Consider the following 24,897-nt stretch of genomic DNA (forward strand, 5'->3'; position numbering starts at 1 on the left):
CCTTACCCGTACCCGGGTAGGGGTATCGGGTACCTGATTGCGACCTCTGGGATGAAGCCATGTTGCAGGCGCGGGTGGGTTGATTCTAGGAACTTGAATTGTGAGAAGAGACAAGACGTTGGGAAATGAGTGACAAACGGTGACTCACCAGTGACTCACGGCCTACCCGTACCCGTACCCGGCCGCACCAGGGTCGCAAACGGCTACCCGGGTACGGGTAGCCGGGTATCGGGTAGGGTACGGGTATCAGGTACCCGGTTGCGACCTCTGCCCCGTAGCAATTGCTTTCGTTTGCCGACTCATTTATGTTCAAAATAAAACCTTAATGTTCTAAATAAAACCTTGAGTTTTAGAGAATTAAATAAGGGGTGGAGAGGGTGCGGTGTCACAAGACATCTGGACAACCCTGTAACATTCACCACTGTGGCCGAGAATTATACGGAAAAAAGGAAATAGGTTTTGGTCGTTTGGTAAAGTCACGTAGAAAGGTTCAAAGAAAATAACCAAAAAATAACCAAAAAAACGACGACGTTTCGATCGCAACACAAGCGGTCGTCGTCGTCTTCCCGATGGCGACCCAAAGAATATGAATTCCTGCAGTCACGAAAGCTTTGAGTCAAGGTTTTACTGGTAGGGACCTCCTGGTTACACCAGCCCACAGGGGATTAGTGTGTCCGTCCGTCGTGCAGGGAGGGGCTGGGTGGGGTGGGGCTGGGTGGGGAGGGTGGAGAGGGGCTGGGTGGGGAGGGGAGGGTGGGGAGGGGAGGGGCTGGGTGGGGAGGGTGGAGAGGGGCTGGGTGGGGAGGGGAGTGTGGGTAGGGGGGCTGGGTGGAGAGGGGCTGGGCGGGGGGTGGGAGGGGTGGGGCTGGGTGGGGAGGGGCTGGTCACCCCGTGGTGCCCTTATAAAACTCAACGTGTAACCTACTCACGCCGGCTTGTGCCCGCCCTCACAGTCGGGCATATTTGCGGAATACACCACGCCCTGGCCGTTGACCCTGCAGGCCATTGACCGAGCAACCCAACGTTGCTACCAGCTCCCTCCGCAGGAATGTGTTATACACTTTTTGGCAATAAAACAGGTGGTGGTTAAGATGGTCAAACAACAAATAGAAACCCTTTGCAGGGAATCAACACTCTTTTCATTGCCAGAAAGGGTAAAACCTATTCTTATATTTTCACACTTTGATACTGGCAAGGTGGTCCCGTTTTAATACTGACGCTGCTGCTGCTGCTGCTGCCACTTAGCCCAGCAGAGGGCGCTGGGAGACTGCACTCCACGTGCGGTTACAGGCAAAGTCTAAAGAAAATAACCATACCCACAAATTTCGATTTGAAGCTTTCGTCACTGCAGGGATTCATCTTCTTGGTTCTTTCGGTAAAGTCACCACGTAGAATGGAAATAATAAAACTAAAACATAATAAAATAATTCTCACGACGTTTCAGCCACAACGCAAGCAGCCGTCCTCAGGTGAAGAACAGGTCTGTCGAGAAGACAGCATCTGAATATGGTATTGTCATCAGTATGACATAAGTAATTATATATTACTCATTCAGACGCTGTCTTCTCGACAGACCTGTTCTTCACCTGAGGACGGCTGCTTGCGTTGTGGCCGAAACGTCGTGAGAATTATTTTATTATGTTTTATTTTTATTATTTCCATTCCACGTGACTTTACCGAAAGAACCAAGAAGACATACCCACAAACTATTCTTATTTAAACCATCGTATAAAGGTGCCCTCACTGAGCTGCCGTGCATCTCTTTTTTTCCGGAAGCGACCTGGACATCGCAAACGACAGCTGTTCAACACAAGCGGCGGCCGATCATCATCGCGTGGAAAATGAAAAGCAACAGCCAAAATGCTGCTAAACGCAGCAAGGTGGTCTCCATTCTAAACGTGGAAGGAGAAACCGGAGGACCCGGAGAAAAATCCACGCGACCACAGGGAGAGAGAAACACGCAGACTCAAAATATACAGCAGCAGCAGCAGGCATCGTCAGGGTCGGGATCGAACTCACGACCTCCTGCGTACCAGGCGAGGTAGTCAACATCTCCTAGCCACCGTGATGATGATGAGAGAGAGAGACGCAGACTTCAAATATACAGCAGCAGGCATCGTCAGGGTCGGGATCAAACCCACGACCTCCTGTACACCAGGCGAGGTAGTCAACATCTCCTAGCCACCGTGATGATGATGAGACACCCAAATTCCAAATATACAGCAGCAGGCGTTAGGGTTGCAATCAAACCCACGACCTCCTGTATACCAGGCGAGGTAGTCAACATCTCCTAGCCACCGTGAGTCCACAGTGAAGGGAGTAGATCTGTGCGGTCAAACTGAAACGGAACTGGGCCTCCCCTAGGTCGTCTCGGCCTTAAGTCGGTATCCATCGGTGCGCCGTGCGCCTGTGCGTGGCGAAAAGGAGTTCCGATTCCCGTTCATGACCAACGCCAGTGCCGATGCACTGGTCATCAAAAAAACGTTTTTTTCTGGCCTGGACTTTTGCAGCTGTTTTAGACTAATTTCAGGGTGCCGATTCCAAATCTGATCAGATTTGCTCTATCACATCTCATTTTTATGCTATCGGCATACCCCATTTTCATTGATTTTACCCGAAATTAACTCTGTCACTTATGATTGCAAGTTGTTGCGAGTCAGTGACTGCTTTAGTGTTAAAATACGGTGCTGTATTTTTAGGATAGTGTGTTTATAATATCATTTTATGTAGATATCCACATCTATTTAATATTTTTCTTCCGCAGTTTTTATTGAAAATGCAATATTTGACATCTCAAAAACCTGATGTGATAGACAAAAACTGATACCAGATTTGGAATCAGCACCCCCCAATATTACCTTAAAACGGTTGGAATACCTTATGCCAGAAAAAAAATGTGTTGACCAGTGATCTGAACCCGTTTGCGACCCTGGTGCGGCCGGGTACGGGTACGGGTAAGGAATCAAAACCAGTTTGCGACCTCTGGTGTGACGTGCGTGCGACGTGCGTGCGACGTGCGTGCGACGTGCGTGCGACGTGCGTGCGACGTGCGTGTGACGTGCGTGTGACGTGCGTGTGACGTGTGTGCATGGCGCGTAGGTGCAGGCACCCGCCTCGTTGATCGAGATCTCCGCCTCCACGTACTGCAGCCCCTTCTGGATGATGGAAATGAGGGCGGCGGGTGGCACCAGCGCGCCGTTGATCGTCGACTGGCTGATGTGGCTCTCGATGCCGAACGTGAAAGCCGAGTGGGAGAAGCCTGGGCGGGGAGGGAGGGATGGTAGCGGTGGTGGGGAGGGGCGACTATTAGTAACGGTTGGCTGGGTACGGCGAGAAAAAAAGTTTGACGTGCGTACACTACACTATACACTGTAATATTACACTACACTATACACTGTAATATTACACTACACTATACACTGTAATATTACACTACACTATACACTGTAATATTACACTACACTATACACTGTAATATACACTACACTATACACTGTAATATTACACTACACTATACACTGTAATATTACACTACACTATACACTGTAATATTACACTACACTATACACTGTAATATACACTATACTATACACTGTAATATTACACTACACTATACACTGTAATATTACACTACACTATACACTGTAATATTACACTACACTATACACTGTAATATACACTACACTATACACTGTAATATACACTACACTATACACTGTAATATACACTACACTATACACTGTAATATTACACTACACTATACACTGTAATATACACTACACTATACACTGTAATATTACACTACACTATACACTGTAATATTACACTACACTATACACTGTAATATACACTACACTATACACTGTAATATTACACTACACTATACACTGTAATATACACTACACTATACACTGTAATATTACACTACACTATACACTGTAATATACACTACACTATACACTGTAATATTACACTACACTATACACTGTAATATACACTACACTATACACTGTAATATTACACTACACTATACACTGTAATATACACTACACTATACACTGTAATATTACACTACACTATACACTGTAATATTACACTACACTATACACTACACTATAAACTACAATACACACTACACTATTACACTATACACTACAATACACACTACAATACACACTGCACTATACACTGCAATATTACACTATACACTACAATACACACTGCACTATTACACTATACACTACAATACACACTACACTATACAATACAATATTACACTATACACTACAATACACACTACACTATTACACTGTACACTACAATACACACTACACGATACACTGCAATATTACACTGTACACTGCACTATACACTGCCATATTATACTATACACTACAATACACACTACACTATTACACTGTACACTACAATACACACTACACTATACACTACAATACACACTACACTATTACACTGTCATATTACACTATACACTACAATACACACTATACTATACACTGCAATATTACACTACACTAGACACTACATATTACACAATACACTACACTATACACTACACTATACTACATACTACACTATACACTACACACCACATACTACAATATACACTACATATTACACTACATACTACACTACACTATACACTACACTCTACATACTACACTATACACTACATACTACACTATACACTTCACTATACACTACATACAACACTATACACTACACACTACATACTACACTACACACTACACTATACTATACACTACATACAACACTATACACTACACACTACACTATACACTACACACTACACTATACACTACGCATTGATTGTGTGTGTGCGCAGGTGTGGCTGTGTGCGGGTGTGGTTGTGTCGTTGTGTGTGCTGATTATAGCTGTGTGTGTCTGCATGCGGGTGTGTGCGCATGCGTGTGTAGTTTGTGTGTGTGCACGGGTATAAGGTTGTAGCTGTGGGCGGTTGTGTGTGTGTGGTTGCGTGCTTGCGATTGTAGTTGTGTGGGTGTGTATGCGTATCGGTGTGATTGCGTAGTTGTCTGCGGGTGTGTGGATATGGTTGTGTGGTTGTGTGTGTGGGAATGTCTGTGGTTGTGTGAGTGTGTGTGGTTGCGATTGCAGTTATGTGCGTGTGTATGCGTGAGGGTGTGATTGCTTGGTTGTGTGCGGGTGTGTGTGGGAATGGTTGTGTGGTTGTGTGTGTGGGAATGTCTGTGTGGTTGTGTGTGCGTGGTTGCGACTGTAGCTGTGTGTGTATGTGCGAGGGTGCGATTGCTTGGTTGTGTGCGGGTGTGCGATTGCTTGGTTGTGTGCGGGTGTGTGTGGATATGGTTGTGTGGTTGTGTGTGTGGGAATGGCTGTGTGGTTGTGTGTGTATGTGCGAGGGTGCGATTGCTTGGTTGTGTGGTGCGGGTGTGTGTGGGAATGGTTGTGTCAGTGTGTGTGTGGTTGGGGAGCGGTGGTGCAGCGGTTAGCGCGCTGCGCTATGAACCCAACGACCCGGGTTCGATTCCCGCTCACGGCCAACACCGGTGACAATTATCTGAACCGGTTCTGGGCCTCCCCTAGGTCGACTCAGCCTCAAATGAGTACCCGGTGCGGTGTGTAAACATCGCCACTGGGGGAGAGACAAAGGCGGTCGGGCGTGGTGCTGGCCACCCACCCCCTCGTGTGCCGTTGCGGCCTTCATAGGTGCTACTCGCTAACAGCACTTGCCCCTGCGGTCTGTTGTGGCTGCGTGCGCGCGTGAAAGACACCGACCTGACTCCTGCAGGTAGCGGTAGACCAGGAAATTCACTTCATCGCTGCTGATGCTCATCTTTCTCCACTCCGCCCTACCTACGCATGGGGAGCCCTGGGGGCAGCCACTGGCACCCTGCACACACGGACACGGACACGGACACCCCCACCGTAGCCTTTAACAGCGAGCGGCAGCAACTATGAAGGCACACGAGGGGGTGGGTGGCCACCACCACGCCCGACCGCCTTTGTCTCCCCCAGTGGCGATGTTTACTACACACCGCCACCAGGTACTCATTTGAGGCCGAGTCGACCTAGGGGAGGGACCAGGACCGGTTAAGATAATCGTCGCCGGTTGGCAGTGAGCGGGAATCGAACCCGGGTCGCCAGGTTGGTAGTGCAGCGTAGCGCTAACCGCTGCACTACCGCTCCCCACACGTGTACCGCTCCCCATATGCACGCGCACATGCACACACGCGCACACACACGCGTACACGCGCACACACGCGCACACACACACACGCGCACACGCACACACGCGCGCACACACACGCGCGCACACACACGCGCACACGCGTACACACGCGTACACACACGCGCACACGCGTACACACGCGTACACACACGTGCACACATACACACACGCGTACACGCACACACACGCGTACACGCACACACACGTGCACATACACGCGCACACACACGCGCACACGAGAGTGCCAAGAAGTCAGTGCCGTTGCTTCCGTCCCCCTGTTAAGGTTCCTCAGCGTGGGTACAACTTGCCACCATCATCACAACCACCACCACCACCATAATTAACACAACTACCATCATCACCACAACCACCATCATCATCACAACCACCATAATTATCACCACAATCACCACCATCATCATCATCACCACCACAATCATCATCATCACCACCACAACCATCACGACCACAACCACAATCATCATCACCATAACCACAATCATCATCATCACCACCACAACCATCACGACCACAACCACAATCATCATCACCATAACCACAATTCATCATCATCACCATCACAACCACCATCATCACCACCACAACCACCATCATCACCACCACAACCACCACCATTACCGTCACCATCTGGCGTTACGTCTTCCCTCCTTACACAGTCTGTGCGGGGGTCCTTCAAATTGCTGCTCTTACCATCTCATCGCTACCACGACCACCAACCCACACCACGAATATCAGAACCACAACAACCAAGATGACCACCACCACCACCACCTGTATCACCATCATCGTTACCATTCTCTTTGGTTCTTTCGGTAAAGTCACGTAGGTAGAAAAAGAATACATCACGACATTTCGATCGCATCACAAGCAATCGTCATCATTATTAAATCCTTTATATTAAATTCACTTGCTTACTTGCTTGCGCGCTTACGACCGTGCAAATCTTTCGGTCGTTTTTTAACCCACTTCCCGTGATCCAATCGAGCTGACATTTTGCACACAGACTCGTTGTGCGTGACAATTTAGGAAAAAATAAATGATATTTAATTACCAATTGCTTAATGGTGGCAGGCAATCATCTGACCCATAGGTGGCAGCCATCTCAAGCAAGAGGACGAGAGGACTCTAGCCGCCACGCATATAAAGGATTTATAGTGAAAAACTTTGTTTTTACGGGTTAATTTTTTAAATCCTTTATATTAAGTTCACTTGCTTGCTTGCTTGCGCGCTTACGACTGTGCAAATCTTTCGGTCGTTTTTTAACCCACTTCCCGTGATCCAATCGAGCTGACATTTTGCACACAGACTCGTTGTGAGTGACAATTTATTTTCGTGAAAAAGAAATTTCCAAAATTTTCCACTTTTTAGGAAATTTTTTTTTTAATATTTAATTTAAAATACCAATGTGATAAAAATGAAACACTTACTCAAGAAAAACAGAAATGAATAATAAAATAAAACCGATGCCACGCATATAAAGGATTTATAGCGAAAAACTTTGTTTTTACGGGTTAATTTTTTTTTCTACCTAAGTGTGGATTCCTGCAGTCACGAAAGCTTCAAATCATCATAATTACTCCCAAAATCATCATCACCACCACCACCAACAACAACAACAACAGCCATTCGCCAATAAGCGGCGGTGACGTCGTCACGGCGCCTGTGCCAGGCAAGGTGCACTCCGAGGCCACGTGAAGTGTCGAAGGCTCGCTGACAGGCGACAGGACAGACCCTGCAGGTGCCATGGGTTGACCGACTGAGACGACTGGCAGATGCACCAGCTGTGCCCCCCTACTGTGCCAACTCGCTGCGTTTTACCCGCCCGGCGCTCGGCTCGTTGTTGTGAGCGTCGCTCCTCCGCCCTCCGCTGTTGTTGGAGGGCGACTGCCTCCCAACTGCCCAGTAGCAAGCGTCCTTCACGAGCCTCCTCTATCACCACCACCACCAGCACCAAAGACAAAGATACCCCGTATAGTCTTAGCAGACCGTTGGGGCAAGTGCTGTTAACGAACACCTATGAAGGCCGGAACGGCACACGAGGGGGTGGGTGGCCAGCACCACGCCCGGCCGCCTTTGTCTCTCCCCCAGTGTCGATGTTTACTACACACCGCAGCACCAGGTACTCATTTGAGGCTGAGTCGATCTAGGGGAGGCCCAGGACCGGTTCAGATAATCGTCACCGGTGTTGGCCGTGAGCGGGAATCGAACCTGGGTGGCCGGGTTCATAGCGCAGCGCGCTAACCACTACACCACCACTCCCCAGCACTTCACAAAGACAAAGATCCCCCGTGTAGCCTTAACAGACTGTTGGGGCAATTGCTGTTTGCGAGCGCCTACGAAGCACCGGCATGACACAAGAGGGGGTTGGGGGTGGACCAGAGGTCTCAAACTGGTTTTGATTCCGTACCCGTACCCGGCCGCACCAGGGTCGCAAAGGGGTACCCGTACCCGTACCCAGCCGTACCCGTACCCTACCCGTATCCGGTCGGGTACGGGTAGGGTACGGGTATCGGGTACCCGATTGCGACTTCTGGGATGAAGCCATGTTGCAGGCGCGGGTGGGTTGATTCTAGGAACTTGAATCGTGAGAAGAGACAAGACGTTGGGAAATTCGTGACAAACGGTGACTCACCAGTGACTCACGGCCTACCCGTACCCGGCCGCACCAGGGTCGCAAACAGGTACCCGTACCCGGCCGGGTACGGGTAGCCAGGTATCGGGTAGGGTACGGGTATCGGGTACCCGGTTGCGACCTCTGGGGTGGACACCACCATGTCCGGCCGCCTTTGTCTGCCCAGTGGCGATGTTTACCCACCGCACCAGGTATAGTGACCACCATCATAATCATCACCATCACCACCACCACCACCACGTGGTGTTTACTCAGGAATGCCTCACAGTCTCAAGACTCTCTTTCAGGAGGGTCCTGCCACGGAGTGGTGTGGGTGGCAATGGTTGCTGTGCATTTCCCAAGCGAGTTGTGGGCACGTGTATTTGTTGAACTTCTTTCGCGCCGTACGTAAACAACCGTGCTGTGTGTGTGTGTGTTGAAATGATTTCACGCAGTACGTAGCTAAATGTGCTAATGGGAGGTGCGGGGACAAGAGGGCACACCTGGACAGGGAGACACGGGGACAGGGAGACACGGGGACAGAGAGACACGGAGACAGGGAGACACGGGGACAGGGAGACACGGAGACAGAGAGACACGAGGACAGGGAGACACGGGGACAGGGAGACACGGGGACAGAGAGACACGGGGACAGGGAGACACGGGGACAGGGAGACACGGAGACAGAGACACGGGGACAGGGAGACACGGGGACAGAGAGACACGGGGACAGAGAGACAAGGAGACACGGAGACACGGGGACAGAGAGACACGGGGACAGAGAGACACGGGGACAGGGAGACACGGGGACAGAGAGACACGGAGACACGGGGACAGAGAGACACGGGGACAGGGAGACACGGGGACAGGGAGACACGGGGACAGGGAGACACGGAGACACGGGGACACGGGGACAGAGAGACACGGGGACAGGGAGACACGGGGACAGAGAGACACAGAGACAGGGAGACACGGGGACAGAGAAACACGGAGACAGAGAGACACGGGGACAGAGAGACACGGGGACAGAGAGACACGGGGACAGAGAGACACAGGGACAGGGAGACACGGGGACAGAGAGACACGGAGACACGGGGACAGGGAGACACGGGGACAGAGAGACACGGGCACAGGGAGACACGGGGACAGAGAAACACGGAGACACGGGGACAGAGAGACACGGGGACAGGGAGACAGGGAGACACGGGGACAGGGAGACACGGAGACACGGGGACAGAGAGACACGGGGACAGGGAGACACGGGGACAGGGAGACACGGAGACAGGGAGACACGGGGACAGAGAGACACGGGGACAGAGAGACACGGGGACAGGGAGACACGGGGACAGGGAGACAGGGAGACAGGGAGACACGGGGACAGAGAGACACGGGGACAGAGAGACACGGGGACAGGGAGACACGGGGACATGAGACACGGGGACAGGGAGACACGGGGACAGGGAGACACGGGGACAGGGAGACACGGAGACAGGGAGACACGGGGACAGAGAGACACGGGGACAGGGAGACACGGGGACAGAGAGACACGGGGACAGAGAGACACGGGGACAGGGAGACACGGGGACACGGAGACACGGGGACAGAGAGACACGGGGACAGAGAGACACGGGGACAGGGAGACACGGAGACACGGGGACAGAGAGACACGGGGACAGAGAGACACGGGGACAGAGAGACACGGGGACAGGGAGACACGGGGACAGGGAGACACGGAGACACGGGGACAGAGAGACACGGGGACAGGGAGACACGGGGACAGGGAGACACGGGGACAGGGAGACACGGGGACAGGGAGACACGGGGACAGGGAGACACGGAGACACGGGGACACGGGGACAGAGAGACAAGGAGACACGGAGACACGGGGAGACACGGGGACAGGGAGACACGGGGACAGGGAGACACGGGGACAGAGAGACACAGAGACGAGCTGTGTGTCGTTATCGAGGCAAACACATTCTTCAGGGACCAACATTACCGGCTCATCAGCACCGCCGTAGCCTCCCCCATTGCACGCTCAGCTCGTCCTCTCGCGAGTTCCGTGCGCCTGGTTTTCTCTCCCCTCCTCCAACGCCTCTTCTCTCACCGCTCCACCCAAAATAACCTCCAGCCCCCTCCCTCATCCTCCCTCCTCCACCCGTCTCCTCCTACAGCATCTCCTCCTTCTGTTCATCCTCCTCTGCTCCCCCCTCCTCCATCACCTTCACCCCCTGCCTGCTGTTCACATCCTCCTACACCACCCCTCTCATATCCCCCAGCTATCCTCACCACCCTCTCCTCCTACTCCTGCATATCCTCCTCCTCATCATCATCATCATCCTCCTAATTCATCATCATCATCATCTTCCTCATCATCCACCACCTCCACCATCTGCGGCTGATAACGATGAGGATCGTGAGAGATGCCGACTAGGGGAGAGGGCCTTCATCCAGCAGTGGATTGGCCATGGCTGACGATGGTGGTGTGCAGGTGTTGCGTGTGTGCGAGCAGGCTGTGTGCAAATGGACTTGGCAATGAATAATAAAACGTTGGCTGTGCGTGTGTGTGAGGGCATGTGCGTGTGTGCGTGTGAGTGCGTGTGTGTGTGTGAGTGCGTGCGTGTGAGTGCGTGCGTGCGAGTGCGTGCGTGCGAGTGCGTGTGTGTGAGTGCGTGCGTGTGAGTGCGTGTGTGTGTGTGAGTGCGTGCGTGTGAGGGCATGTGCGTGCGTGCGTGTGAGGGCATGTGCATGCGTGTGTGTGAGTGCGTGTGTGTGAGGGCATGTGCGTGTGTTTGAGTGCGTGCGTGTGTGAGTGCGTGTGTGTGAGGGCATGTGCGTGTGTTTGAGTGCGTGTGTGTGTGTGTGTGATTGCGTGTGTGTGAGGGCATGTGTGTGTGAGGGCATGTGCGTGTGTGTGAGGGCATGTGCGTGTGTGTGAGTGCGTGCGTGTGAGTGCGTGTGTGTGAGGGCATGTGCGTGTGTGTGTGAGTGCGTGTGTGAGGGCATGTGCGTGTGTGTGAGTGCGTGTGTGTGAGGGCATGTGCGTGTGTTTGAGTGCGTGCGTGTGAGTGCGTGTGTGTGAGGGCATGTGCGTGTGTGTGAGTGCGTGTGTGTGAGTGCGTGTGTGTGTGTGAGTGCGTGTGTTTGAGTGCGTGCGTGTGTGTGAGTGCGTGTGTGAGGGCATGTGCGTGTGTGTGAGTGCGTGTGTGTGAGTGCGTGTGTGACGGCATGTGCGTGTGTTTGAGGGCGTGTGCGTGTGTGAGTGCGTGCGTGCGCGCGCGTGAGTGTGTGTGAGTGTGTGAGTGCATGTGCGTGTGTTTGAGTGCGTGTGTGTGTGTGAGTGCGTGTGTGTGAGGGCATGTGCGTGCGTGCGAGTGCGTGTGAGTGCATGTGCGTGCGTGTGAGTGCATGTGTGTGAGTGCGTGTGAGTGCATGCGTGTGTGTGAGTGCGTGTGTGAGTGCATGTGTGTGAGTGCGTGTGAGTGCATGTGTGTGAGTGCGTGTGTGAGTGTGTGCGAGTGCATGTGCGTGTGTGTGAGTGAGTGAGTGCATGCATGTGTGTGAGTGCATGCGTGTGAGTGCGTGCGTGTGCTTGTGTGTGCGTGTGTGTGAGTGCGTGCGCGTGTGTGAGTGCGTGCGTGTGTGCGTGTGCTTGCATGTGCGTGTGTGAGAGTGTGTGCGTGTGTGTGAGTGCGTGTGCGTGCATGTGCGTGTATGTGAGTGCGTGTGCTTGCATGTGCGTGTGTGTGAGTGCGTGCGTGTGCTTGCATGTGCGTGTGTGTGAGTGCGTGCGTGTGCTTGCATGTGCGTGTGTGAGTGCGTGCGTGAGTGCGTGTGTGTGAGTGCGTGCGTGTGCTTGCATGTGCGTGTGTGCGAGTGCGTGCGTGTGCTTGCATGTGCGTGTATGTGAGTGCGTGTGCTTGCATGTGCGTGTGTGTGAGTGCGTGCGTGTGCTTGCATGTGCGTGTGTGAGAGTGTGTGCGTGTGTGTGAGTGCGTGTGCGTGCATGTGAGTGCGTGTGCTTGCATGTGCGTGTGTGTGAGTGCGTGCGTGTGCTTGCATGTGCGTGTGTGTGAGTGCGTGCGTGTGCTTGCATGTGCGTGTGTGAGTGCGTGCGTGAGTGCGTGTGTGTGAGTGCGTGCGTGTGCTTGCATGTGCGTGTGTGCGAGTGCGTGCGTGTGCTTGCATGTGCGTGTGTGAGTGCGTGTGTGTGAGTGTGTGCGTGTGCTTGCATGTGCGTGTGTGTGAGTGCGTGCGTGTGCTTGCGTGTGCGTGTGTGAGTGCGTGCGCTTGCATGTGCGTGTGCTTGCATGTGCGTGTGTGTGAGTGCGTGCGTGTGCTTGCATGTGCGTGTGCTTGCATGTGCGTGTGTGTGAGTGCATGTGCGTGTGTGTGAGTGCATGTGCGTGTGTGAGTGCGTGTGTGTGCTTGCATGTGCGTGTGTTTGCATGTGCGTGTGTGTGAGTACATGTGCGTGTGTGTGAGTGCGTGCGTGTGTGTGCTTGCATGTGCGTGTGTGTGAGTGCGTGCGTGTGCTTGCATGTGCGTGTGTGTGAGTGCATGTGCGTGTGTGTGAGTGCATGTGCGTGTGTGCGAGTGCATGTGCGTGTGCGTGAGTGCATGTGCGTGTGTGAGTGCGTGTTTGCGTGGGCAGCGGTATTTGCAGCGGTTAGCGCGCTCACGGCCAACACCTGTTCTGGGCCTCCCCTAGGTCGACTCGGCCTCAAATGAGTACCTGGTGTAACGGTGTGTAGTATAAGCATCGCCACTGGGGGAGACAAAGGCGGCCGGGCGTGGTGCTGCCCACCAAATGCCCCCTCGTGTGCCACAGCGCCGGTAGCCTTCACAGCTGATGCTTGCTGCTGCTGCTGCTGCGCCCGCTAACAGCACTTGCCCCAAGCAGCCTGCTAAAGCTACACGGGGGACCTTTGTCTTTGTGTGGCGCGTGCGCGCGAGCGGGCGAGATGACCGCTCATCCACTCAGCCGCCAAAATCATCATCGCGTGGGAAGGAGGCCACGGGGTTTGCTTAGCAACAAAGACGCCCCCCTCCTGCCGTGTAGCCTCTAACAGGCTGTAGGGGCAAGTGCTGCTAGCGAGTAGCAGCACCTATGAAGGCTACCGGCACTGTGGCTACACGAGGGGGTGGGTGGCTACCAGCACCACCACGCCCGGCCGCCTTTGTCTCTCCCCCCAGTGGCGATGTTCACTACGACACCACCGCTGCACCGGGCACTCATTTGAGGCTGAGTGAACCTAGGGGTGGGTGAGTAGCGGGGTGAGAGTGAGTAGCGGGGTGAGTGAGTAGCGGGGTGAGTGAGTAGCGGGGTGAGTGAGTGGGTGAGTGAGTGAGTGGGGTGGGTGGGTGAGTGAGTGAGTGGGTGGGTGGGTGAGTGAGTGAGTGGGTGAGTGAGTGAGTGAGTGGGTGGGTGAGTGAGTGGGTGAGTGAGTGAGTGAGTGGGGTGAGTGAGTGGGTGAGTGTGTGGGTGAGTGAGTGGGTGAGTGAGTGAGTGGCTGGGTGAGTGAGTGAGTGCGTGAGTGGGTGAGTGAGTGGGTGGCTGGGTGAGTGAGTGGGGTGAGTGAGTGGGTGGCTGGGTGAGTGAGTGGGGTGAGTGAGTGGGTGAGTGAGTGGGTGGCTGGGTGAGTGAGTGGGGTGAGTGTGTGGGTGAGTGAGTGGGTGAGTGAGTGGGTGAGTGAGTGGGTGGCTGGGTGAGTGTGTGGGTGAGTGAGTGGGTGAGTGAGTGAGTGGCTGGGTGAGTGAATGGGGTGAGTGAGTGGGTGGTCAGCACCACGCCCGGCCGCCTTTGTCTCTCCCCCAGTGGCGATGTTCACTACACACCGCCACACCAGGTACTCATTTGAGGCAGAGTCGACCTAGGGGAGGCCCAGGACCGGTTCAGTTAATCGTCACTGGGTGGCGTTGGTTGCCGTGAGTGGGAATCGAACTCGGGTCGCCGGGTTCGTAGCGCAGCGTAGCGCTAACCGCTGCACCACCGCTCCCCACACACACAAAGATAAAGATCCCCCGTATAGCCTTAACAGACTGTAGGGGCAAGTGCTGTTAGCAGTAGCGAGTAGTAGCGTCTATACACTTACAAAGATCCCCTGTGTAGCCTCTAACAGACTGTAGGGGCAAGTGCTGTTAGAAAGCAGCACCTATGAAGGCTACCAGCGCTGTGGCACACGAGGGGGTGGGTGGCCAGCACCACGCCCGGCCGCCTTTGTCTCCCCAGTGGCGATGTTTACACACCACACCAGGTACTCATTTGAGGCCGAGTCGACCTAGGGGAGGCCCGCGAGCGGTTCAGATAATCGTCACCGATGTTGGCCGTGAGCGGGAATCGAACTCGGGTCGCCGGGTTCACTGCGCAGAGCGATAACCACTATGCCACGACTCCTCACCACACATCCACACACTGCGTCACATACACACAGCGCTCCAAAGACAAAGATCCCCCGTGTAGCCTCTAATAGGCAGTTGGGGCAAGTGCTGTTATCACGTACGGAGGCCGGCATGTCACACACGAGAGGGTCGGTGGCTAACACACACACACAATGCGTCACACACGCGTACAACACGCACACATCACACACTGCGTCACACACATACATATACCACACACACACCACACACACACATACATATACCACACACACACACCACACACACACATATAAGAGCTCACACACATACCGTGTCACACACGTAAGCTACAAATACAAAGCTCTCCCCGTGTAGCGCTAAGAGACTGTTGGGGCAAGTGCTGTTAGTGAGCACAGATGAAGGCCGGAACGGTACACGAGGGGTTGGGTGGCCAACACCACGCCCGGCCGCCTTTGTCTCCCCAGTGGCGATGTTTACACAGCGCAGCAGGTACTCATTTGATGCTGAGTCGACCCAGGGGAGGCCCAGGACCGGTTCAGACAATCGTCACTGCTGTTGGTGGCCCGTGAGAGGGAAACGAACCGGGGTCGCTGGGTTCGTAGCGCAGCGCGCTAACCACCACACTATCACTCCCCATATACCACACACACGCACCCCTACAGATACATACACACACCCCTACAGACACACACACACACACGCACCTACAGACACACACCTACAGACACACACACGCACACCTACAGAAACACACACGCACACCTACAGACACACACACACACACCTATAGACACACACACACAACTATAGTCACACACACGCACACCTACAGACACACACACACCTATAGACACACACACAACTATAGTCACACACACGCACACCTACAGACACACACACCCCTATAGACACACACGCACAACTACAGACACACACACCCCTATAGACACACACGCACAACTAGACACACACACGCACACCTACAGACACACACGCACAACTACAGACACACACACGCACACCTACAGACATATATCTGTTAGCGAGAAGCACTTATGAAGGCGGGAACGACACACGAGGGGGTGGGTGGCCAACATCACCCTCGGGCCGCCCTTGTCTGTCTCTCTGTTGGCGATGTTCACTACGCATCGCACCAGGTACTCATTTGAGGCCGAGTCGACCTAGTGGAGGGCCCAGGACCGGTTCAGATAATCGTCACCGGCGTTGGGTCGCCAGGTTCATAGCGTAGCGCGCTAACCACTACACCACCGCTCCTCACACTACAGACACACACACGCACCCCTACAGACACACACGCACCTACAGACACACACACACACCCACCGACAGACACACGCACGCATCCCGACTGACACGCACCCCTACAGACACACACACACCTACAGACACACACACACCCACCCCGACTGACACGCACCCCTACAGACACAAATACACCTACAGACACACACACACACTTAGACACACACACACACACCTACAGACCCACACACCTACAGACACACACACGCACCCCTACAGACACACACACATACACCCCTACAGAGAGACACACACACCCACGCACCCATACAGACACACCCACCGACAGACACACGCAAGCATGCATCCCGACTGACACGCACCCTAGACACACACACCTAGACACACACACGCACACCTATAGACACACACACGCACACCTATAGACACACACACGCACCCCTACAGACACACGCACCCCTACAGACACACACGCACCTACAGACACGCACACCTACAGAGAAACACGAACGCGTACGCCGTGACAGCAGAATGGTGTCCCCACTTTGGCACGCAAGTCACCGCCACAGCCAGCAGCCAGCAGCCGCCTTCCCCCATCCCCCACGCAAGCACTCGGGAGGAGGAGGCGGAGGTGGTGATGTCTGTGGGGGGTGGCCGAGGTAAAGCGAAGGCAAAAACAAGGGTGGGTGTGGGGGTAGGGGAGTGGGTGGGTGGTGGGTGTGGGGGTAGGGGAGTGGGTGGTGGGTGGTGGGGGTAGGGGAGTGGGTGGTGGGTGTGGGGGTAGGGGAGTGGGTGGTGGGTGTGGGGGTAGGGGAGTGGGTGGTGGGTGTGGGGGTAGGGGAGTGGGTGGTGGTGGTGGGGGAGTGGGTGGTGGTGGTGGGGGAGTGGGTGGTGGTGGGGGGGGAATGGGTGGGTGTGGGGGTAGGGGAGTGAGTGGTTGTGGTGGGGGAGTGGGTGGTGGGGGTAGGAGAGTGAGTGGTTGTGGGGGTTGGGGAGTGGGTGGTGGTTGTGGGGGGGGGTAGGGGAGTGAGTGGTTGTGGGGGGGGAGTGGGTGGTGGTGGTGGTGGGGGTAGGGGAGTGGATGGGTGGGTGTGGGGGTAGGGGAGGGGATGGTGGTGGGTGTGGGGGTAGGGGAGTGGGTGGTGGGGGTAGGAAAGTGGGTGGTTGTGGGGGTAGGGGAGTGGGTGGTGGTGGTGGGGGTAGGGGAGTGGGTGGGTGTGGGGGTAGGGGAGGGGATGGTGGTGGGTGTGGGGGTAGGGGAGTGGGTGGTGGGGGTAGGGGAGTGAGTGGGTGTGGGGGTAGGGGAGTGAGTGGGTGTGGGGGTAGGGGAGTGGGTGGTGGGGGTAGGGGAGTGGGTGGGTGTGGGGGTAGGGGAGGGGATGGTGGTGGGGGTAGGGGAGCGGGTGGGGGAGCGGGTGGGGGGTGTGGGAATGGGGGTAGGGGAATGGGGGTAGGGAAGCGGGTTGGGTGGGGGTAGGGGAGTTTTGCTCATCCCAAAAACGAAGATCCCCCGTACAGCCTCAACAGACTGTTGGGGCAAGTGCTGTTAGCGAGCACGCCACACGAGGGGGTGGGTGGCCAGCACCACGCCTGACCGCCTTTGCCTTCCCAGTGGCGATGTCTACTACACACCGCTACACCAGGTACTCATTTGAGGCCGAGTCGACCTTGGGGAGGCCTGGGACCGGTTCAGATCATCGCTACCACTGGTGGTGGTTGTAAGCGGGAATTGAACTTGAGTCATTGGGTTCGTAGAGCAGCGCGCTAACCGCTGCGCCACCGCTCATGCCCCCCCCCCGCCTCCACACACGCACGCTCACGATAAGGGCTGGCTCTCACACAAAGACAAATATCCCCCGTATAGCCTCAACGTACTGTAGGGGCAAGTGCTGTTAGCGAGCAGCACCTATGAAGGCCCGAACAGCACACGACTAGGGATGTGGGTGGCCAGCACCACGCCCGGCCGCCTTTGTCTCCCCAGTGGCGATGTTAACTACACACCGCACCAGGTTACTCACTTGAGGTCGAGTCGACCTAGGGGAGGCCCAGGACCGGTTCAGATAATCGTCACTGGTGTTGGCCATGAGCGGAAATCGAACCTGGGTGGCCGGATTCGTAGCGCAACACGCTAACCGCTGCACCACCGCTCCCCAGTCACACACACACACACGCAATAACACATACACACACACACAAACGCAATCACACATACACAAACGCAATAACACATACACACAGACACACAAACGCAATCACACATACACACACGCAATAACACATACACACAGACACACAAACGCAATCACACACACACAGACACACACACAATCACACATACATACACACATCCACACACGTAATCACACATTCACAGACACACACGCAATCACACATTCACAGACACACACGCAATCACACATACACACACACACGTAATCACATTCACAGACACACGCAATCACACATAGACACACATACACGCAATCACACATTCACAGACACACACACACAGTCACTCATACACACAGACACACACAGTCACAGACAAAGATCCCCATATACCATTGAACAAACTGAGGCAAATGTTATTAGCGAGCACCTACTGAAGGCTGGCACGGCACGCGAGCGGGGGGGCAACACTACACACACAGCCACACACACACAGCCACACACATACACACACACAGCCATACACACACACAGCCACACACACACACAGCCACACACACACACAGCCACACACACACACACAGCCATACACACACATACAGACACACACACAGCCATACACACACACAAACAGCCATATACACACACAAACAGCCACACACACAGCCATACACACACACACACAGCCATACACACACAGCCAGACACATACATACACACACAGATATATACACACAGCCATACAGCCATACACACATACACACACAGACACACAGCCATACACACACAGCCAGACACATACATACACACAGACACACAACCACACAGCCACACACACAAACAGCCACACACACTCACGGTCTCCTAGCACCAGCAGGAGACCCACTTGAGCAGGACCGGTCACCGCGCCGCTGTAGTGGGGGATGGGCTGGCTGAACGATGCGTCTGTGTGACTGTGTGTGTGACTGTGTGTGTGTGACTGTGTGTGACTGTGTGTGTGTGACTGTGTGTGTGTGACTGTGTGTGTGTGACTGTGTGTGACTGTGCCTGTGTGTGTGTGACTGTGTGTGTGACTGTGTGTGACTGCGTGTGTGTGACTGCGTGTGTGTGTGACTGCGTGTGTGTGACTGTGTGTGTGTGACTGTGTGTGTGTGACTGTGCCTGTGTGTGTGACTGTGTGTGTGACTGTGTGTGTGTGTGACTGTGTGTGTGTGTGACTGTGTGTGTGTGTGACTGTGTGTGTGACTGTGCCTGTGTGTGTGACTGTGTGTGTGTGACTGTGCCTGTGTGTGTGACTGTGCCTGTGTGTGTGACTGTGCCTGTGTGTGTGACTGTGTGTGTGTGTGACTGTGTGTGTGTGTGACTGTGTGTGTGTGACTGCGTGTGTGTGACTGCGTGTGTGTGACTGCGTGTGTGTGACTGCGTGTGTGTGACTGCGTGTGTGTGACTGCGTGTGTGTGACTGCGTGTGTGTGACTGTGTGTGTGCGCCTGTGTGTGTGCGCGCCTGTGTGTGTGTCTGTGACTGTGCGTGTGTGTGCGTGTGAGTGCGCGTGAGTGTGACTGTGCGCGTGAGTGTGTGTGTGAGTGTGCCTGTGAGTGTGCCTGTGAGTGTGCCTGTGAGTGTGCCTGCGAGTGTGAGTGTAAGCGTGACTGCGCGTGCGTGCGACTGCGTGTGAGTGGGGGATGGGCTGGCTGAGATATGCGTGTGAGCGAGTGTGACTGTGCGTGTGTGTGCCTGTGCGTGCCTGTGTGTGTGTGTGTGGGGATGGGCTGGCTGAAAGACGCATGCGTGTGTGTGCGTGCGTGACTGTGCGTTTGTGCAGTGTCTGTATGTGCCTGCCTTGTGTATGTGCCTGGCGGTATTTGTATGTGTCTGTGTGTATGTGTCTGTGTGTATGTATGTGTCTGTGTGTATGTGTCTGTGTGTATGTGTCTGTATGTGTCTGTATGTGGCTGTATGTGGCTGTGTGTATGTGTCAGTGTGCATGTGCCTGGCTGTGTGTATGTGGCTGTATGTATGTGGCTGTCTGTATGTGTCTGTCTGTATGTGTCTGTCTGTATGTGTACCATCAGTAGGACTGGGCTTTGGGTTGTTCTTCGTGCTTTCGGAGTCCCTGACCCTCTGCTCACGATCATTAAGGACCTTCATGATGGTGAGCGGGCCCGGGTAAAACTACGTGGCCGGGAGTCGGAGCCTTTCCCTGTACACCTTGGGGTGCGACAGGGATGTCCTCTGGCTCCCACATTATTTAACATCTATTTCGACTGCGTAGTTCGTGAAGCCTTCAATAGCTGTACCGGGGGAATTTCCATTTGGTACAGATATAATGGGAGGCTGATCGACGCCCGGGTGCGATCAAGGGATGGCTCCCTATTGGTCAACCACGTTATGTATGCCGATGATTTGGTAATAGCTGCTCATTCAGAAGAGGAGTTGGAGACGCTGCTGCTGAGACTGGAGCGTGCCACTAAGAGGTGGGGCCTTACCATCAGCCCCACCAAAACTAAGCACCTGCCTGGGTATTTTGTACCATCGGACACTCCACCCCCACAACTCCCAATTGGTGATGGGGCAGTTGTGGAGAGAGTGGAGAGTTTCCCATACCTGGGCAGTGTGCTTATGACCGGCTCCAGTTTATCAGCAGAGGTCTCACTCCGAATCAGTCGAGCGGCAATATCTTTTCATCGGTTGCGTAACGCTGTGTGGAAGCTACCTGGTCTGTCGCTCCGCACGAAGCTTCAGGTCTTCTCGGCCACGGTCATTCCCTCCCTTCTCTACGCTTGCGAAACGTGGACCCCCCCTAGTGGAGCATCTTCGCCGGTTGGAAACATTTAGGCTGGCCTGCCTACGATCCATCCTGGGTTTAACCAGGCTGGATTGTGTGAGGAGCTCACAAGTCCTTGAAAGATCTGGGCAAAGTCCCATCAGTGAGCTCCTCCGGCAGGCAAGGCTGCGTTGGCTGGGTCATGTAGCCCGCATGCCCAGCCACCGCATGCCTAAACAGCTTTTGTTCGGCCGGATCAAGGGGGCTAAACGGGCGCGGCACGGGCTAGAGAAGAGATGGAGTGATGTGGTATAGGAGGATGTGGAGCTGAGTGGACTTGCCGATGACTGGTACCAGCGGTGTCAAGATCGGCCTCAGTGGAGGAGGCTCGTGAAGGACGCTACTGGGCAGTTGGAGGCAGTCGCCCTCCAACAACAACGGAGGGCGGAGCAGCGACGCTCACAACAACGAGCGGAGCGCCGGGTGGCTAAAGCACAGCAAGTTGGTACAGTAGGGGGCACAGGTGGTGCATCAGCCAGTCATCTCGGTCATCTCGGTCAGTCGACCCGTGGCACCTGGGTCTGCCCCGTGACCTCCTGCCAGCGGGCGTTCGACACTTCACGTGGCCTCAAGGTGCACATGGCCTGGCACAAGCGTCGTGGTGACGTCACCGCCACTTAGTGGCGAATGGCGGTTGTTGTTGTTGTATGTCTGTGTGTATGTGTCTGTGTGCATGTGTCTGTGTGCATGTGTCTGTGTGCATGTGTCTGTGTGCATGTGTCTGTGTGCATGTGTCTGTGTGCATGTGTATGTGTGTGGTTGTATGTATGTGGCTGTATGTATGTGGCTGTCTGTGTCTGTATGTGTCTGTGTGTATGTGTCAGTGTGCATGTGCATGTGCCTGGCTGTGTGTATGTGTCTGTATGTATGTGTCTGTGTGTATGTGTCTGTGTGTATGTGTCTGTGTGTATGTGTCTGTGTGTATGTGTCTGTGTGTATGTGTCTGTGTGTATGTGTCTGTGTGTATGTGTCTGTGTGTATGTGTCTGGCCTTCGTAGGTGCTGCTGCTACTCGCTAACAGCACTTGCCCCTGCAGTCTACGAAGGCTGTACGGGGAATTTTTTGGTGGTTGCCTCTATGTATTCATGCCTTGTGCGTTTGGAGGTTGGGTAAGGAACTCAGTCTTGAAACGACCGCTGCCCATCCCCCAACTCACACGCACACCCGACAAAGACAAAGATCCCCCGTGTAGCCTTCAAGGCTGGTCCGGAGTAAAGGGGGCAAGTGCTGTTCGTAGCGAGTAGCAGCAGCGCCTGTGAAGGCTACCGGATGCAACACGAGGGGGTGGGTGGCCAGAAACCACGCCCGGCCGCCTTTGTCTCCCCAGTGGCGATGTTTACTATACACCACGGCACCCCAGGTATAGTCAACATCATCATAATCATCGACAGGGGGGGGGTTCAGATAATCGTCACCGGTGTTGGCCGTGTGCTGGAATCTATCTCGGATCGCCGAGTTCGAAACGCAACGCGCTAACCGATGCGCCACCGCTCCCCTATACAACAACCGCCATTCGCCACTAATTGGCGGTGACGTCACCAGGGTGCTTGTGCCAGGCTATGTGCACGTTGAGGCTGCCACGTGAAGTGTCGAACGCCCGCTGGCAAGAGGTTACGGGGCAGACCCAGCAGGTGCCACGGGGTCGACAGGCACGCGCGCACACACACACACCAATAAGAGTTTTTTACGGGTTAAATCTCAGAAAAATGTGTCGTTAAACCCGCCACCAACCGACGCAGCCAATTAGCGATGATTTGTCCCGTGAACTGGTACAGCACTAAACATGGTGGTGTGTTGGGAGAGTAAAACCCACAACATTACAATTCGAGTCCGACGTTTTTGCCAGTAATTACAAAACCGGCACCCATCATGCGACACAGCCAGACTTGCGGAGAAATCCTCCTACTTTAACATCGAAATTTAGCCGCCACCGCGGAGTGGGATTCCACAAAACTTTAAGATCCTTCAACAAACTCCGTGACAAGAAGGCTCACCTAATCGGAGTCTCTCACCTTTCTGAAGAGATGCCGCGACTCTAAGGTAATACCAATCGCATTTACACTAACCTCTGCTGCTGTAACTTCTTGATATGCAAATTCCTTTGTCAAGGCGCCCTTCCCCCTCCAACCCAGCTTCAATATACGCTGCCAAGCCTGGTGGCGCTCATTCAGACGCTGTCTTTCCGACAGACCTGTTCTTCACCTGAGGACAGCTGCTTGCGTTGTGGCCGAAACGTCGTGAGAATTGAATTTTATTGTTTTATTTTTATTATTTCCCTTTTACGTGACTTTACCGAAAGAACCAAGAAGATAAATCCTCCTCCTGTTTCGTTCTTAAATCGGTGGGAAAACGCAAAACAGCTCCCTATTATGGATAACATTGGTCTCGAAAGGCAACGTGTTAAACACACACACATTTTTACCCCACACATTAGACCAGAGGTCGCAATCGGGTGCCCGATACCCGTACCCTACCCGATACCCGGCTACCCGTACCCCACCAGGGTCGCAAACAGGTACCCGTACCCGGCCAGGTACGGGTACCTGTTTGCGACCCTGGTGCGGCCGGGTACGGGTACGGGTAGGCCGTGAGTCACTGGTGAGTCACCGTTTGTCACTCATTCCCCAACGTCTTGTCTCTTCTCACAATTCAAGTTCCTAGAATCAACCCACCCACGCCTGCAACACGGCTTCATCCCAGAGGTTGCAATCGGGTACCTGATACCCGTACCCTACCCATACCCGGCCGGGTATCGGGTAGGGTACGGGTTACCCGTACCCGGCCGGGTAAGGAATCAAAACCCGTTTGCGACCTCTGCATTAGACCCACGATGTCACGCACAAGCTCACACACACACAATGGCACATCACACACACAGTATGCATGTCAATCGGACACACACAGCCACGCAATTTCACAATGCCATGCAAACGATGAAGACGAAGATCCCCCCCCGCCCCGTACACCCTTCAACAAACTGTTGGGGACAAGTGGTGTTCAAGCGAGAAGCTTTGAAGGCCTGCACGGCACACGAGGGGGTGGGTGGCCAGCCCCACGCCCGACCGCCTTTGTCTCCCGAGTGACGATGTTTACTACGCACCGCAGCACCAGGTACTCATTTGAGGCTGAGTCGACCTAGGTGAGGCCCAGGACCGGTTCAGATAAATCGTCTCCGGTGTTGTTGGCCGTGAGCGGGAATCGAACCCAGGTCCGCCGGGTTCGTAGAGCAGCGCGCTAAGTTGCTGCACTACCGCTCCCCACACAATGCTACACACACACACACGTCACATGACACACACGCGTCACATGACACACGCGTCACACGACACACACACACGCGTCACACGACACA

At 54.2% G+C, this 24,897-nt stretch overlaps 1 protein-coding gene across 3 annotated transcripts in view; it reads right to left on the reverse strand.

Annotated features, from left to right (window-relative positions):
* The window catches only part of LOC144740635 (F-box-like/WD repeat-containing protein TBL1XR1), a 45,273-nt gene that overhangs the window by 16,489 nt on the left and 3,887 nt on the right, over positions 1-24,897 (reverse strand). For 2 of the 3 annotated variants that reach the window (XM_078623431.1, XM_078623429.1), the window contains exons 2-3: positions 5,797-5,911; positions 3,114-3,259 (exon numbers count right to left, since the gene is read on the reverse strand). In XM_078623431.1, coding sequence (XP_078479557.1) covers positions 3,114-3,259; positions 5,797-5,854 — 204 coding nt within the window. In that variant the 5' untranslated portion in view covers positions 5,855-5,911. Of the gene's footprint in view, positions 1-3,113; positions 3,260-5,796; positions 5,912-19,577; positions 20,141-24,897 lie in introns of those variants that run through there. The other variant, XM_078623430.1, reaches the window with a different exon arrangement.

The sequence above is a fragment of the Lampetra planeri genome, unplaced genomic scaffold (assembly GCF_965212315.1).
Source record: "Lampetra planeri unplaced genomic scaffold, kcLamPlan1.2.h2 scaffold_250, whole genome shotgun sequence".
NCBI classification, from domain to species: Eukaryota; Metazoa; Chordata; class Hyperoartia; order Petromyzontiformes; family Petromyzontidae; genus Lampetra; species Lampetra planeri.